At 45.7% G+C, this 13,966-nt stretch overlaps 1 protein-coding gene across 2 annotated transcripts in view; it reads left to right on the top strand.

The window, feature by feature from the left end:
- Nucleotides 1-937: 937 nt before the first annotated feature.
- The window catches only part of LOC144935535 (homer protein homolog 1-like), a 30,795-nt gene continuing 17,766 nt past the window's right edge, over nucleotides 938-13,966 (top strand). Inside the window, exons 1-3 of one of the 2 annotated variants that reach the window (XM_078862289.1) lie at nucleotides 938-1,462; nucleotides 9,946-10,102; nucleotides 13,679-13,810. In XM_078862289.1, the coding sequence (XP_078718415.1) occupies nucleotides 1,440-1,462; nucleotides 9,946-10,102; nucleotides 13,679-13,810 (312 nt within the window). In that variant the 5' untranslated portion in view covers nucleotides 938-1,439. Of the gene's footprint in view, nucleotides 1,463-1,610; nucleotides 1,659-9,945; nucleotides 10,103-13,678; nucleotides 13,811-13,966 lie in introns of those variants that run through there. The other variant, XM_078862290.1, reaches the window with a different exon arrangement.

The raw sequence follows: 13,966 nt of genomic DNA, 5'->3' as shown, positions 1-13,966 counted from the left end.
CCTACTCTTCCTCCCTGGCCAGACGTCGAAGAAGAGGTGGGAGCCAACCTCACTTTACCCCACCGCATGCTATCTGCCAATTGACGGATTGTCTTGTAGCCATTTATACTGCTGGGTGGACAAAGGTGGTTGGGACTTGAGGAACATGCCCAGCGTTTCAACTGCCACACCTAGAGGTCAAAGAAGCGACCGCTGCATTGCAAGTCCAGAGTGCATCCCCCACATTGTGGTGAATTGTTTTTCCAAAATTTCATAACGCCAGGAGTGCATGACCGTCGGGGCATTGTGCTTGTGATGGCAAAGGGCCACTCTTCATCGGTCTCCATTGGCTACAGCTGGTGTTTGGGATTCATAAAATCAATTGGAGATCAGCATGTCACATCTGTTATTGCTGGAGTCAAGCTCTATCACTGGGCATGACGATGTTTTTTTATATAACAGATTCTAAGGTTTGACAGGTGAGTTTAACACGTAGGCTTTCGCGACCAATATTGTTCATAATCAACGATTTTTGGGTTTAACAGGTGGTCAGTTCATTTTACAGTGGAACATTCTGTCGCAAGTGGGCATTGTTCTCAGCGTGAGAGATTCTTGCCCTCTCTCTCACCTTTGGGTCATCTACCGAGGACAAAATGATAGTGCAGAACGTTTGTTGCTGATACTTTCTTTTCGAAATTATTTTGAAATATCCGCCAAAAAAAAAAAGCCAAAGTCTCCCCCATGCTCAAATGAGCATTGGCCGGCCGCTGCTCATCCCGACTGGCAGTTCTAAAGCGATTGGTGGAAATTCCTCATTCGCATGGCAGGGACCCACCATTATTACATTTCTCCGTAGTGCACCAGGCACACGAGCACCGTCACCCATGGAGGCACGCGTCGCACGCGCCCAGCAGAGGGACGCCGCGTGCGTGGATGACCTCTCGCTGTCAATGTCGCTTTTATTCTCGGAGGAGCAGCAGCTGCATTAAGGCGCTTTTGTCAGCATTGCATTGATGTTGCGCCAGAGCCCCGCTCGCTAAACATCTCGAGAGCGAGAAACGTTCCCTTCGATGCTAACATTTGCAACCCTCGCTGCGACGCTGGGCACGCGCTCGTTCCGGTGGCAATAAAAAGCAAAATAAAATAAAAGACGGAGAGGCCAGAGAGCGCACGGCGCGTTCACGTACAGTGATCCACCGCGATCCGGGGGGGGGGGGTGGTGGTGGTGGCGAGTGCGCTGTCATGCAGCAGCTATGCGTGGTGGCGTGGCGCGCACAGACGGCGCATGGCCACATCGACAGTCACCGCCTAAATTTAGCCGCCATTGGGGACAAGTGGAGATGTCATCTGGGCTTGGCCGGCTCGAGACTTCCTCCGGGAATATATGCCGCTTGACGGCACTCTCTTATTGGCCGTGCCAGAATTGCCAGAGTTGAGGAGTGAGTGCTATTTAGTTGGCTATGAACGGATGCATCATGTTATGGTGAGTCGATATTATTTTTTACTTCTTCACCATCCCATGCCATTGATTCGGTGTTTTTTTTTTTGGGGGGGTGTGGACGCGTCCCGTTAGGTCGCAGCGGCTGTTTCGACAAAGGGGCTGCGTCGTAGCCCCACAGGCAGCGTGTGCACTCGCCCGTCGGCTCTCTGCTAGCAATGTATTCGCAAGGTACGGCGAGGTAATATTGACCATTTTGCTCGTTTCGACTGTCGGTTCCGCGTGGTGCGTGCGGCGCGAATGTTGACGGCTACGACAGGCTGGGGACGAGCGTTCCAGTCGATGTGCGGTGGGTTGTGCATGTAATCAGGGACGTTCGTTACGCGGGGTGGGATATTCACGTCGAGGCGAATGCAACGCTGCGCTATTCGGTTTGCGCGAGTCGAATGCGCAGCGGTGCGTCTTTGCGGGGCAACAACGGTCATGGTGCTCGTGATGTTTTTCTTGCGAGCGTCGTGCGTTCGAGCGTCGAGCGCTGTCGTGCCGTTGCGTTCGTGGGACATCTCGTGAATTGTTGAACGCGGTACGTCGTCTGATTTGCGTGGAATGCGTATGAAGGATCGTGGGCGTGTGGTACGTTAAATAATCACGTTGGAAGATTTAAAAAAAAAATGATGCTTGCGTATTTTCAGGAGTCTTATCAGTCAATGTTTGCACGTTGTGAGTGCATTTTGTTTACCCTAATTATAAGCAGGAAAAACGCTCATTAGTCATATCCTGGCTTGTGTGCGTGGCAGCGTAATGCGCTCATCACCCGCATTTGTGGGTAGGTTTAAGGGGTCAATCTAAATTTGTTAAAATGATATACCAGTGGTTATTTATTTAACCGAGGACGGCTCACAGTCGCTCTACATTCATTCTGTTAAGAGCAAGGTCCTGTGCTTGGTGTGTTTGGCAAATCCTGCTTTCAAAGAAAGTTTCTGCTTATAGGAGGAAACCAGAGTGTCTGGAGAGATGAAAAAAAATATCCCATATGCGCACAATAGGGGGAAAAAATCCCAATGGAAGCTGTCCAGACAGCTCAGGATACCTGCTTCCTGCACCGCCGTTAGCCTGCCCCACTACTTGACAGCCCAGCCAGATTGCACATGATCTTCGCACGATCCACCAACCTCCCCCACCCCCCACCTTTAAAGTACGGATGGATTACACAGGCAACGCCTAACCGGCAGCCTGGGATGGGATCGTAACAGCGCTGCCTGTTTAAAAGGATCGCACCGGCGATGCGACGTAAAGCAACAACGACGCACTCGCGATGATGAATGGGTGCAGGTGTCAGGCGCACGCCGCAGAATGCTGTGGCTGTCGTCTGGCTAGCAGGGCTGTAACATTATTGGCAGCTTTAAAAAAAAAGGCTGGGGTTATGTTCACAGTTGTGAATGTTGAGGAATGTATGTGTGTGTGTATGAGCTTCGTACGGAGCCAACCGTGCTAATCATGAATGAGCGTGTTGACGAAATTTCACTGTAAGACAACGCGTGTGACTGACACAGCATGGGGAGGCCTTCATCCAGCAGTAGATTGACAAAGGACCGAGTTCTTTTTAAATCCTTTATATTAAGTTCGCTTGCTTGCGTGCTTGCGTGCTTGCTTGCTTACGACTGTGCAAACCTTTCGGTCGTTTTTAACCCACTTCCCGTGATCCAATCGAGCTGACATTTTCCACACAGACTCGTTGTGCGTGACAATTAATTTTCGTGAAAAAATTTTCCCAAAATTTTACACTGTTTAGGGAAAAATAAATAAATATTTAATTACCAATTGCTTAATGCTGGCAGACAATCATCTGACCAATAGGTGGCAGCCATCTCAAGCCATAGGACGAGAGGACTCTGGCCGCCACGCATATAAAGGATTTAGAGTGAAAAACTTTGTTTTTACGGGTTAATTTATTACGTAACATGGTTCCATGACTTGCCATTCCCATTCCACCGCTGGACAAGTGCTTCTCTGCGTTCATGCCGGTGTAGCATGTGTCTCTTAATGCTCCCAATTCGCTGCCTTGATAGCATCGCTACCGCTTCACTTTGTTTGTTCCTCTCCATAAACCCTGCAGCTGCACACTCGCAGGGTCCAGCCACGTTCCTTCACAGTGAGTGCCGTCTCTCGACTCGGTCGACGCATTTCTCCCTGCCACCTGTAAAACGAGACCGCATTACCCCAAGACTCCCAGTCCCTATGCCGGCTCCCAATCCAGTCATGGATAAAATATCGAAATCGTGCTTCATATCCCCAAGGTCCTCCATTGACTCACCTCCGCTGCCTGCTTTGTCCCCTCTTATCTCACTCTACCCCCGCCACTCATTCTTTGCACCAGAAACCAGAGCTTTCTGTCAAAGACTCCGGTCATCCTTGAGTCAGTGGGAAGTTGCTCTTTTTCCTTTGCCGTGATAATAATCTGGAACTCCCTTCACACAGACATCTATGCTGATGACTTCCTGCCAATGTTCAAACACGGGCTGAAGGTCTTCTTACTTCCCCTGACTGTGACCGACTGCCTCTCTCGATGTAAAATGAATACAGAAGCGGACTTTCTTTCCCCAGAATTCCCCTGTCCCAATGTTCTGTCCAGCATCTTGAGATGTGGCTATATTAAGACGCTATATGAATACAAATGGTATTGCACTGTATCTTAATCGGAGCTTGTTGAAGGAAAGATAGATGCGACTCACAGATGGCTTATTTGACACATTGTTGAAATGCTGTCTCTTGAAGAGGAAGTGCGCGAGAGGGCCGTTTGCAGATTTGTCACATCGCTGCCTGTCAGGGTGACACGCTTCTACGCACGTAACGAGCACAAAGTTATCGCCGCAAGACAGTGCGACATTTCATATCATCTGGTCACATTTGCCCACCCCGCACGGCCATTAATCAGAAACTTGTTTTTCCCATGCTGCGTTTTTTGCTCGGCAAAAAAAAATACACAATCCGCCGTTTAACCGATAACCAAGCGATCAAATCGCGATTCCAACTTTTTAAAAAATAGTTTTTTTTATTTAATTTGACAAGAACCCGGTGAAGGGCGTTGTAGGGGAGGGGGAGTGGGGGGCACAGAAATTCCGCGGACTGAATTCCGAGCCCCGTGCTCCTGGGCTCCGGGAAGGGAAGAAGATTTGAGCTCCTCAACATTGTTTTTGATCAGGTCGTGAGTTCAGCTGCAGTGCGCAGAAAACACGAATGATAAATGAGAATTAACGTCACACGAGGGTTGTTTGGTCAAGATGACTCTCGTGTGAGTGAGAACAAATGAGACGGAGTTACGATGTCCGTGGCAGATTTCAATTCTAGATACGCCTGAGTGAGTGTGAAGTTCTACACTCACGTGCTTGTATTTTAGTACATTTGAATGTTGCAGTACATTACCACAGCACTGTGCTGTGCCCTTATATGCAGTGCAGTCTCTGTGTGTGAGTGGTGTCCTTTATGTACCTGGTAATTTATTAACACAGTGCTTCATTACATTGCTTTAGCTAGAAAAGCCTCAAATCATGTTTCTTGGAGAGTCTTAGGATTCATACTCTTTGGTTCTTTCGGTGAAGTCACGTAGGTGAATAAAAATAATAAAATAAAAATAATACAATAATAAAATTAAAAAAATTAAATCACGACGTTTCGATTGCAACACAAGCAATCATCATCAGGTGTGACAACTACAGCAAGAATTTGTTTTTACTGAAGTGGGAGAGCTGCCGGAGTTAAGGGGTTTATATGAGCACCTCATTTGCCAGTAAAAATATGATAATTGGTTCTTTACCCTTCTATCTGGCAACAAAACTGACACCTTTTTTACAAGGAGTCATGTTTGAATAGACCGCAATACCTGCAGTCATAATACAAACAAAAGACATAACTCTGATAATGTGCACTGTCCTTGAAGTTGATTGGTCCACACCCGAGACAGCTTTCCTTAGAGCCTAGTCTCACATGGGTTGGACCAGATGACGCCAAAAGGCGCACAACTCAACGACAATGCACCATCAGAGTATGAGAGCTCGGGGCAAGCATCTACACTATGGGAACCTCATGGTGTGGACCAATCAACTTCAAGGACAGTGCACATTATCAGAGTTATGTTCTTTTGTTTGTATTATGACTGCAGGTATTGCGGTCTATTCAAACATGACTCCTTGTAAAAAGGTGTCAGTTTTGTTGCCAGATAGAAGGGTAAAGAACCAATTATCGGGTTTTTACGAGTCAGATAGGGCGGTGGGGGGGGTAATAAGGGGAGGGGGGAGCGTTGCATGTGCGCTAGGGACTGGGACGTGGGACTGGGCAGGGGGGCGGGGCTAGGACTAAGTGGATACGGAGCCTGGAGGTGAGCGGGGGGGGGGAGAGCAAACCGCCAACAACGGTTGCGGTCAAAACAGATGATGGCGCTCAAAACAAACCAAATAGCCGCACTGCTAAACGCTGAGGATGCAATTAACTCGGTAAAATCTAGAATGGAGACTCAGCATTTGTATATTTTCACCTGCTGGAGGGAATCGCACTACCCGTAGGGACCTAATGCATATGAGGGACACCACTCAGAACCTCCAACACACACACGGAGAGAGATTGGCAATGGCTGTCTGGTTTACAAGTCACCTACACCCAAATATCCGATCTCATCGTATCTCATAAGCTCGGGGTATTGAACCTGGTGAGCGGGAATAGCAGGTGTTGTAGGCTTGGGATGAGGGGGGGGCGGCCAGGGGGTGACAGCAGAACAATTTGATTTTGTATCTAAGTGTGCGGAATATTGAGCGTTACCCCATCGTCTGTGCGAGTTTTCGCAAAGTTAGTCCAGTCTCTTGCCACGTGCTGCCCACTCATGGGCTCGAGCAAGAATCCCATTGCCTCAGGAACCTCCTGAAATAGTCTTGAGAGACGCAGTTAGGCTTTGCTGGGTAAATAAATGTCGTCGTATTGTGATTATCATCACACGATGGTTGCTATGTGACCCACCAACCCTTAACTCCACAAAAACGCTGCGTTGCAGGCGCGTGCCATATTGCCCGGGTAAACATTTGCAAAACAAAATTTAGCAAATGGGACCCTAAAAATAGGCGAAGGATCAAACGTATTATGCAGTGTTTACAGTATCTGTTAACGTCAGCGCCATTATCCTATAATTAGTACACACGGGGTGGGGGCTTTAGAATAAGCAAACCCATTAGTTCGGTATGACCTAATTTAGTATCGAATTCTCTAAAGTTTTTCCCGACCCCTCGCGTAAACAGATACAGCGTACATTGTCTCACGAGTCGCACACGTGCACGACCATCACACCAGTTGAGCATTCTCGACAATCTACATTACGTTGCCAGCAACATTTTGTGGGTTTATTTTTGACAGAAATTCGTTCATAGGGTATTAAAACATGTTTTATTACTAATAATAAGAGTTAAACGATAAACAATTTCCGATTATAGGTTAATATTCATATTCCAATTTTAAACGATTCATCAGGAAATATATTTTAAATGCTACTGTCGGCAGGCCCCATGGTGGACAGTGCAGTCTCCAACTTTGATTGCTATTATTACTAGCTGCCACTGTCTCCCTGGCTGCTCTATTTACGTAGAAGGGCATTTTAACTTTATGGCGGGACCCCGGGTCCCAAATAAACAGAAGTCAAAATCGCAATTAATTAATTTATTTTTGGCAACTCCGTCCCACCGCACACATAAACGCCGCGACCCACCAGAAATCAGTCCTCTCGTTCTTCACCAAGCACCCGTCGTTGTCAAAATTGCCGTAGTCATGAACACAACTTTGATTAGTGCATCATGCAGAACTCGTCGAGAGGAATAGATTGCCGTGTCGTTCGCCTTCAACAGACATAAATTGACGTCGCAACAAAGTTTATGCGAGAGCCGGGGGCTTATGGGACCCCAGGGTCCCGCCATAAGGTTCAATTGCCCGAAATGTCACCTTTTATATATTTTTCCTTTGAAGGCCGCAGCGTTATTGACGGAATGTTTTGAGTTTTTTTATGATTTGTGCTTCTGCAACACTGCCGAAGAAATATCGCCAAAATAACTTTTGCTTTACATGAAATGTAGGTGTTGGGCAAGGTCACGGTGCATTTATTAATCAATTTAATATCGATTCGTAAGCTTACGATGCGTTCGTAGATTCGGGTGTGTGAGAATCGACCGTCCATTTAATTATGCCAGTTGTATGTAAATGGTACGGAAATTGCTGTATTCTTGAACAGAACTGCAGAAAAGAAAATTAAAACAACTCAAATGTGACGGTGAAAATGGGACCTAAAATGATTGAATCTTGAACCTAACCACGACCGTCAGTTGTAACATATATTTGAGTCAAGCTCCAAATCAAGTTTGATATATTTAAGTCGCTGGGAGTTTGGCATTACTAGGTCTCTACGAGAAGGTATGCCATCTCAACGAGAGTTCCCATTTCTACGTTTACATACATAGCTCAACATAATTTATCAACACTAACAGGATCTGAGTAACATTATTTAGACTGGAGAAACACCGATTTTCCTAGAGGCTTCTTACACCACAGGCCTGCAGGTGTCGTCGTCGTCGTAGAAATGCAGTAGCACATTTGGTTGAGCAGCAAGGCTTTCCGTCATAATTGCAAAGTTCAAATCCCAGACAAGGCCACCTCAACACCATCAACACTCATCTTGGGTCAGTCAAATCAGCACAACCTTCTGGGACTGCACCACTTTGTGAGACGTCAGTTGTGGTCTTATTATGGGTCAACTGACCTCTGCATTAGAAATATAGAGTCCCTGACCACTGACTTAATGTTACGCATAGAAAGCAGTGCCACTTTACTGGCAATATTAGCAGAGGCACTTGCATTTTTTTTACGGTAAATATTTGGCTGGGTTGTGAATATCCGGTTGGGTTGGGCTGCCGTTAAGTGGTGAAAGCGCTTGGCTCACAATTGGAAGGTCTCCGGTACAGAATCTCAGTCAGGGGTCAACTCAGGCAATCGTCCCTCCAGGGTTGTTTTATGATACGTGGCACTTTGTGGGAAGTATATAATGGTTGTCCTACGGAGAAACTGGCTCCCGCAGTTGGGAATGTTGAAGTGGACAGCTCAACGATTTTGGACATACGTTATCATGAGTGTAATCCTGAAGAGGCTTTTTTTTACGTGGGAGTAGCATATCGACCAATTATGCGTCTCATTCAGATTGTAATCGTTTATCAACCTTTCTAAATGGGTGAGAAAATGCTCATAAAATGCAGAGAGATATACAGCACAATCATGAAAGCCTGTACTGTAGTATTGCTCACCTGTGAATCGCCTTCACGGGGAGGAAGCTTGCAACTTGAACACGACACGCAGCAGAATCTCACGACACGGCAGACAGCTTGGTGTCCGGCGTTCCCCGGTGAACTGACCATTTTATCCACGCTGCGATGTTGCCTTAAATTTCATGTGCTGTCTGTGTAAAAACCCTTGATTGATTGATTCCATATAGAAGCCACATTTTCCCACAATCACACCCCATATTTATGGTTGTATGATGATGATGATGACTTATTTTTTTACTGTCAAGTTATCTGATTTTCGGAGCTACCTGCCACCTCAGAGCCACCGATGAGAGAATCCACAAGTACATTTAAAAAAAAATCATTATGGGTCAAAAATATATAAGGAGAACCCCATTCTGTGCATCTACAGATAAATCAAATATAACAATGTTTTGTCTATTTTTGTCAATTTATTTTATTATTATGTGGAGGCCGAGAACAGAGTTCTGTCATCATGTGTTTTACCCATAATGCTCCACGATAACGCATAATGAGTTTGTGTTGAATATTGCTCTTTGTGTTGAGCAGGTGGCCATCGTTTAGTTGGAGTGCTGTTGCCAGTGACATCTGGTTACCCAGCAGCAAAGATTTAACAATCCTGACTCTGCTCACGAGACCCAGAAGTTCGAAACTGGTCCAGAGTTTGATTGCCTGCTTAAAGAAATCCAGCCAGATGATATTAGTCCAAAAAGACAATAAGCCGATGAATGAAACATTTATTTGTATTTATAAGTGTATTTCGATTTAAAGCTTTCGTGACTGCAGGGATTCATCTTCTTGGTTCTTTCGGTAAAGTCACGTAGAATGGAAATAATAAAATAATAAAATAAACATAATAAAATAATTCTCACGACGTTTCGGCCGCAACGCAAGCAGCCATCATCAGGTGGAGAACAGGTCTGTCGAGGAGACAGTCTGAATGACTCTGTCTTCTGAATGACTCTGTCTTCTCGACAGACCTGTTCTCCACCAGAGGACGGCTGCCAGCAGTGTGGCCGAAACGTTGTGAGAATTATTTTATAATGTTTTATTTTATTATTTTATTATTTCCATTCTACGTGACTTTACCGAAAGAACCAAGAAGATTTATAAGTGTAGTCACAGCTCTCGTCTGGGCCCAGGAGACACGTTGGCACTGTCCGCGCACCAACGCTTGCCCGTCGTGTGCGCGCTCTGTTTCAGGGAGCAGCCCGTATTCTCGTCCGAGGCGCAGGTGTTCCAGATCGACCCAACGACGCAGCGCTCCTGGCTGCCCGTGAGCCAGCAGGTGGTCCGGGTCTCCTTCTACCACGATGCCGTGCGCAACATCCACCGCATCATCAGCATCGATGGCACCAAGGTGCACGGTTTGCATGCACGCACGTAGGCACGTACGCACACACGCACGTACGCGCACATGCACGTACGCACACACGCGCGGACACACACGCGTGGGAGGGCTCCAGCGGCCTAATAATTTGTCCGGCTGTGGAGAATTCCAAAGTCAAAGGCTCGTGCCGTTAACACCACGAGCAGTTAATTGTGTTACTTTAAGCATAATCTCACAGTTTACATGGTTTTATCTCGTCATTCACAATAGAGCAATTAGTGTCTGCTTGCTCACACGAGAAGTGATAGTAATATTCGTGGGTGTTCCTGAGCCAGTGGTTGCGGATGCCAGTCTCTCGTATGAGAACGGACCTTCATCTGTCATGGGAAAAGGCTAAAGAGCAACACGTGATTAACTTAGGAATGGCAGCTGACACGTGCCTTATCATCGACAATGGGGACGTTGAGCCATGAAATAGGGGAGGGGTGGGGCTGTGTAGAAAGGTGGAAACATTTTCCGCCATATTTCGCTCCGCAGATAATAAACGATGAGAGATTTTCATGACGTTGGTAATACTTTGTGGCGTCAATAAAATTCGTAACACTTCCCCGAGTGTTCGACTCATTTAACTGAGCCAGCCATTAAGGATCATAGTCTGAGTCAGTCCCTCTCCGGAATTTGAACTTGTAATCTTGCAATAATGAGTTGAGTTGTACTGCCATACGGAGGGAAAATCTGGTTTGTATTGTATACATTTGAATATATATTCTAAAATAACACGTGGGAGAGCAGTGGTGCAGTGGTTAGCTCGCTTTAGCTATGAACTTGGTGAGCTGAGTTTAATTCATAGCCACGGCCAGCATGAGCAGTTCGTAATGATACCCGATCCACTCCTGGGTCCTTTCTTCACCTACCCGAAGCTTCTTCTTGGTTCTTTCGGTAAAGTCACGTAGAATGGAAATAATAAAATAATAAAAATAAAACATAATAAATAATTCTCACGACGATAGACAGTCTGTCTACTCGACAGACCTGTTCTTCACCTGAGGACGGCTGCTTGCGTTGTGGCCGAAACGTCGTGAAAATTATTTAATAATGTTTTATTTTTATTATTTTATTATTTCCCTTCTACGTGACTTTACCGAAAGAACCAAGAAGATGAACATGCTTCTGTTAACCCTGTACATTAAGAGGCAGTGCTTTGAGCCGTATTTTTCTGTGGGCTAGGAAAAGTACTTTGCCACACGTCGTCCAGCACAAATCCACAACTGAGCGGAAAATCCCCTCCGTGTTTATCTTTTGCATAGTGGCTGTACTTTGGGCTGTCATCTCACCTCTCGGCACGGACCCCTCTTCCATGGCGCCTCACTTTGTCCGTAGTATGGTGTGCGTCAGCTGCCGTCCCTCCGTTAATGTTCCGTCTTGCTGTGGTCTTTTCCGGTAGCGATGCGTTGCGTCTTCTTCAGGTTCCCTTGCTCTCCTTGACACGGCGTTGAGCGCGATATCCGTCATCCAGGCATTCGCTGAATAAAAGGTCATCGCTTTTTGGACATTGGGCGAGATTGATGTAAATAAGTCACAGCTCTTTTTTGGTTCTCCACCACTGCTGCTCCTGCGTAGGTTATCCTGACTTGGTTGGTAAGTTGGGATTGTGGTCTGCGATGCGACCTCATGGACGAATTTATTTGTTGTGTTTTTTATTGTGTGCGCTTTTTGTTTTGGTGCCATTGCTTAATTTTGTTTATTCAGTTCAGATTTCGCTTGGTAGTTGGGTCTTCATTTACTTGGGGAGTGGCTGTACATGGGATTTGGTCCTCCAATATAATTCGTGTACAGAGTTACGGGATGCTATTAGCATGAATGCCGCTATATACAATGAAGCATTAGTATTAGTGTTCACGATCATCAGGTGCTGCATCGCTTCGTGATTACTTGAGCTGAAATGCGCTTCTTTCAACGCCCCTTCGTGTGCGTTTCAGCGCTCGTGCCGTTGTCTTTGACCGCACATCCAATACGGACATCGCAGATGTCGGCGCGTGTTGATTGAAGGAATTAGAGTAAAAATAAAAGCTGCAAAAATGACATTCTTTCCAATGGAATTCTGTTGTCCATTTGTGCAAAGGGGATACAGAAACCATGCACGAGTAACTTCCCAATCCTCGCTAGACTCTTACTCGTGAGTGCTCTTCGGTAAGCGCTAACAACAGTTGCATTCTATCCCAGTTTAAGCCTCAAATTAGCATCAAAACGTTTTCAGAAGTGTGCTGCTTGAGTTCCTTGGCCAAATTTAACTAAGGCCAAAGGCGTAAATCTGTCCTCTTTGTCTGTCTGTGACAGCGCGTTATGAGATATCATGAAAATGCATACCTCTCAACCCATACGGTTTACCCATATTCTTGTGAAGGGAAATTGAGTTTTCAGGTCTATACAGCGTACAGCCATTTAAATACGGGCAAAAAAAGTCTTTGTTTGTGTTTCTCCCTTGTGATGGGACTTTGTAGGACGAACGTTGAGATCTATAAGGGCACGTGGTGACCAATAAGGTCTGAATTGGTCTGTAATGAGGTAGCGGCACTGATAAGGGGTTGACAGGAATGGAGATGGTATATTTCCCGAGTGAAGTCCATTGAGCTAAGAAACTATCTTTCAGGGAAACTCAGTCTGCGGACAACGTCAAAGCATTCCACAATTGCAGTCTAAAGTTATTTTACTGTTAGCCCCACTTATTCTGTAGAACACCAGCCAATGTGATCAAAAAGATGGGGATAAATAACCAGCACTAAAAAATATAAGCCTTGTCGGTCGTGATGACGACGTGATTGTGTGTAACGGCATGTCTTGATGATGTCATTACGTGTGACGCCATCTCGCGATGTCGCACGCCACGTGACATCATCTCCTTATGCGGCTTCAAACAAAAACTTTATCTCAAATAATATACTTCCCAGCACAAACGGTGCCCGTGGGTACAGCAACCATACATATGCGTGGTTTTTCTTCCTTGATGATAACAAAAAAACCACACCTGACCACAAAGACAATGCTGTTATTCATTCATACATTGCAATTAAAAGCACATGCTGCCTTCAATGTTGCTTGGATACTTCAGGTGTAGATCGGGGCTATGCGTGTGAGTTTTGAACTCCTGCGTTTCCCCCCCCCCCCCCCCGTTCGGTAACGCGTGCAGCATCAGGCCGTACGCTGGATCAGGAAAAAAAATTGCGCCAGTGTGGTTCATGCTGCTGGCGCAAGTTATTCTTTGTGTTATTCCTGTACGCTCCAAATCTGTGTTTACTTTGTATACCTACCTGCACCTCAGTATTTTGAATAAAGGCTAAAGCAACACTAGATTGTTGGGGTGTACATTACACATACTATTTTCTGCCTTTTGTGGAAAATATTTTTTTAATTTCAAAGAAAAATAGTGAACAAATATATTTTTGACGCTGTGTTCGGGCAACTTTTTTTTATTTTTGGTATGAAAAGTTTTTTAGTTTTTTAAACCAGATGCTGCGAATTGTGTGCACTTTGAGTTATTCACCAAGGTGGAGGGCAATTAAGATATAAACTGCTGTCTAAACGAGGCTGTGTACACATGCCTGGCAGGTCATCATCAACAGCACTATCCTGCCAAACATGAAGTTCACCAAGACATCGCAGAAGTTTGGCCAGTGGGCTGACAGCAAGGCCAACACGGTGTTCGGGCTGGGCTTCAACTCCGAGAAGCTGCTCATGGAGGTTGGTGCAGGAGTTTGCCGACAAATCACATCCATGGCACCCCGTAAATAATGAACAAGCCCCATGAAATCAGGAACAGTGCTTGCACTTTCAATTAACTTTTTTTGTTGTTGCTGAACTTAACAATAATGTGGCCACAATTTCAGATCTCTTGAG

The sequence above is a fragment of the Lampetra fluviatilis genome, chromosome 13 (genome assembly GCF_964198595.1).
Source record: "Lampetra fluviatilis chromosome 13, kcLamFluv1.1, whole genome shotgun sequence".
Classification (NCBI taxonomy): Eukaryota; Metazoa; Chordata; class Hyperoartia; order Petromyzontiformes; family Petromyzontidae; genus Lampetra; species Lampetra fluviatilis.
Note: the sequence above shows the minus strand (reverse complement) of the source record. Positions and strands in the feature narration are given on the sequence as shown.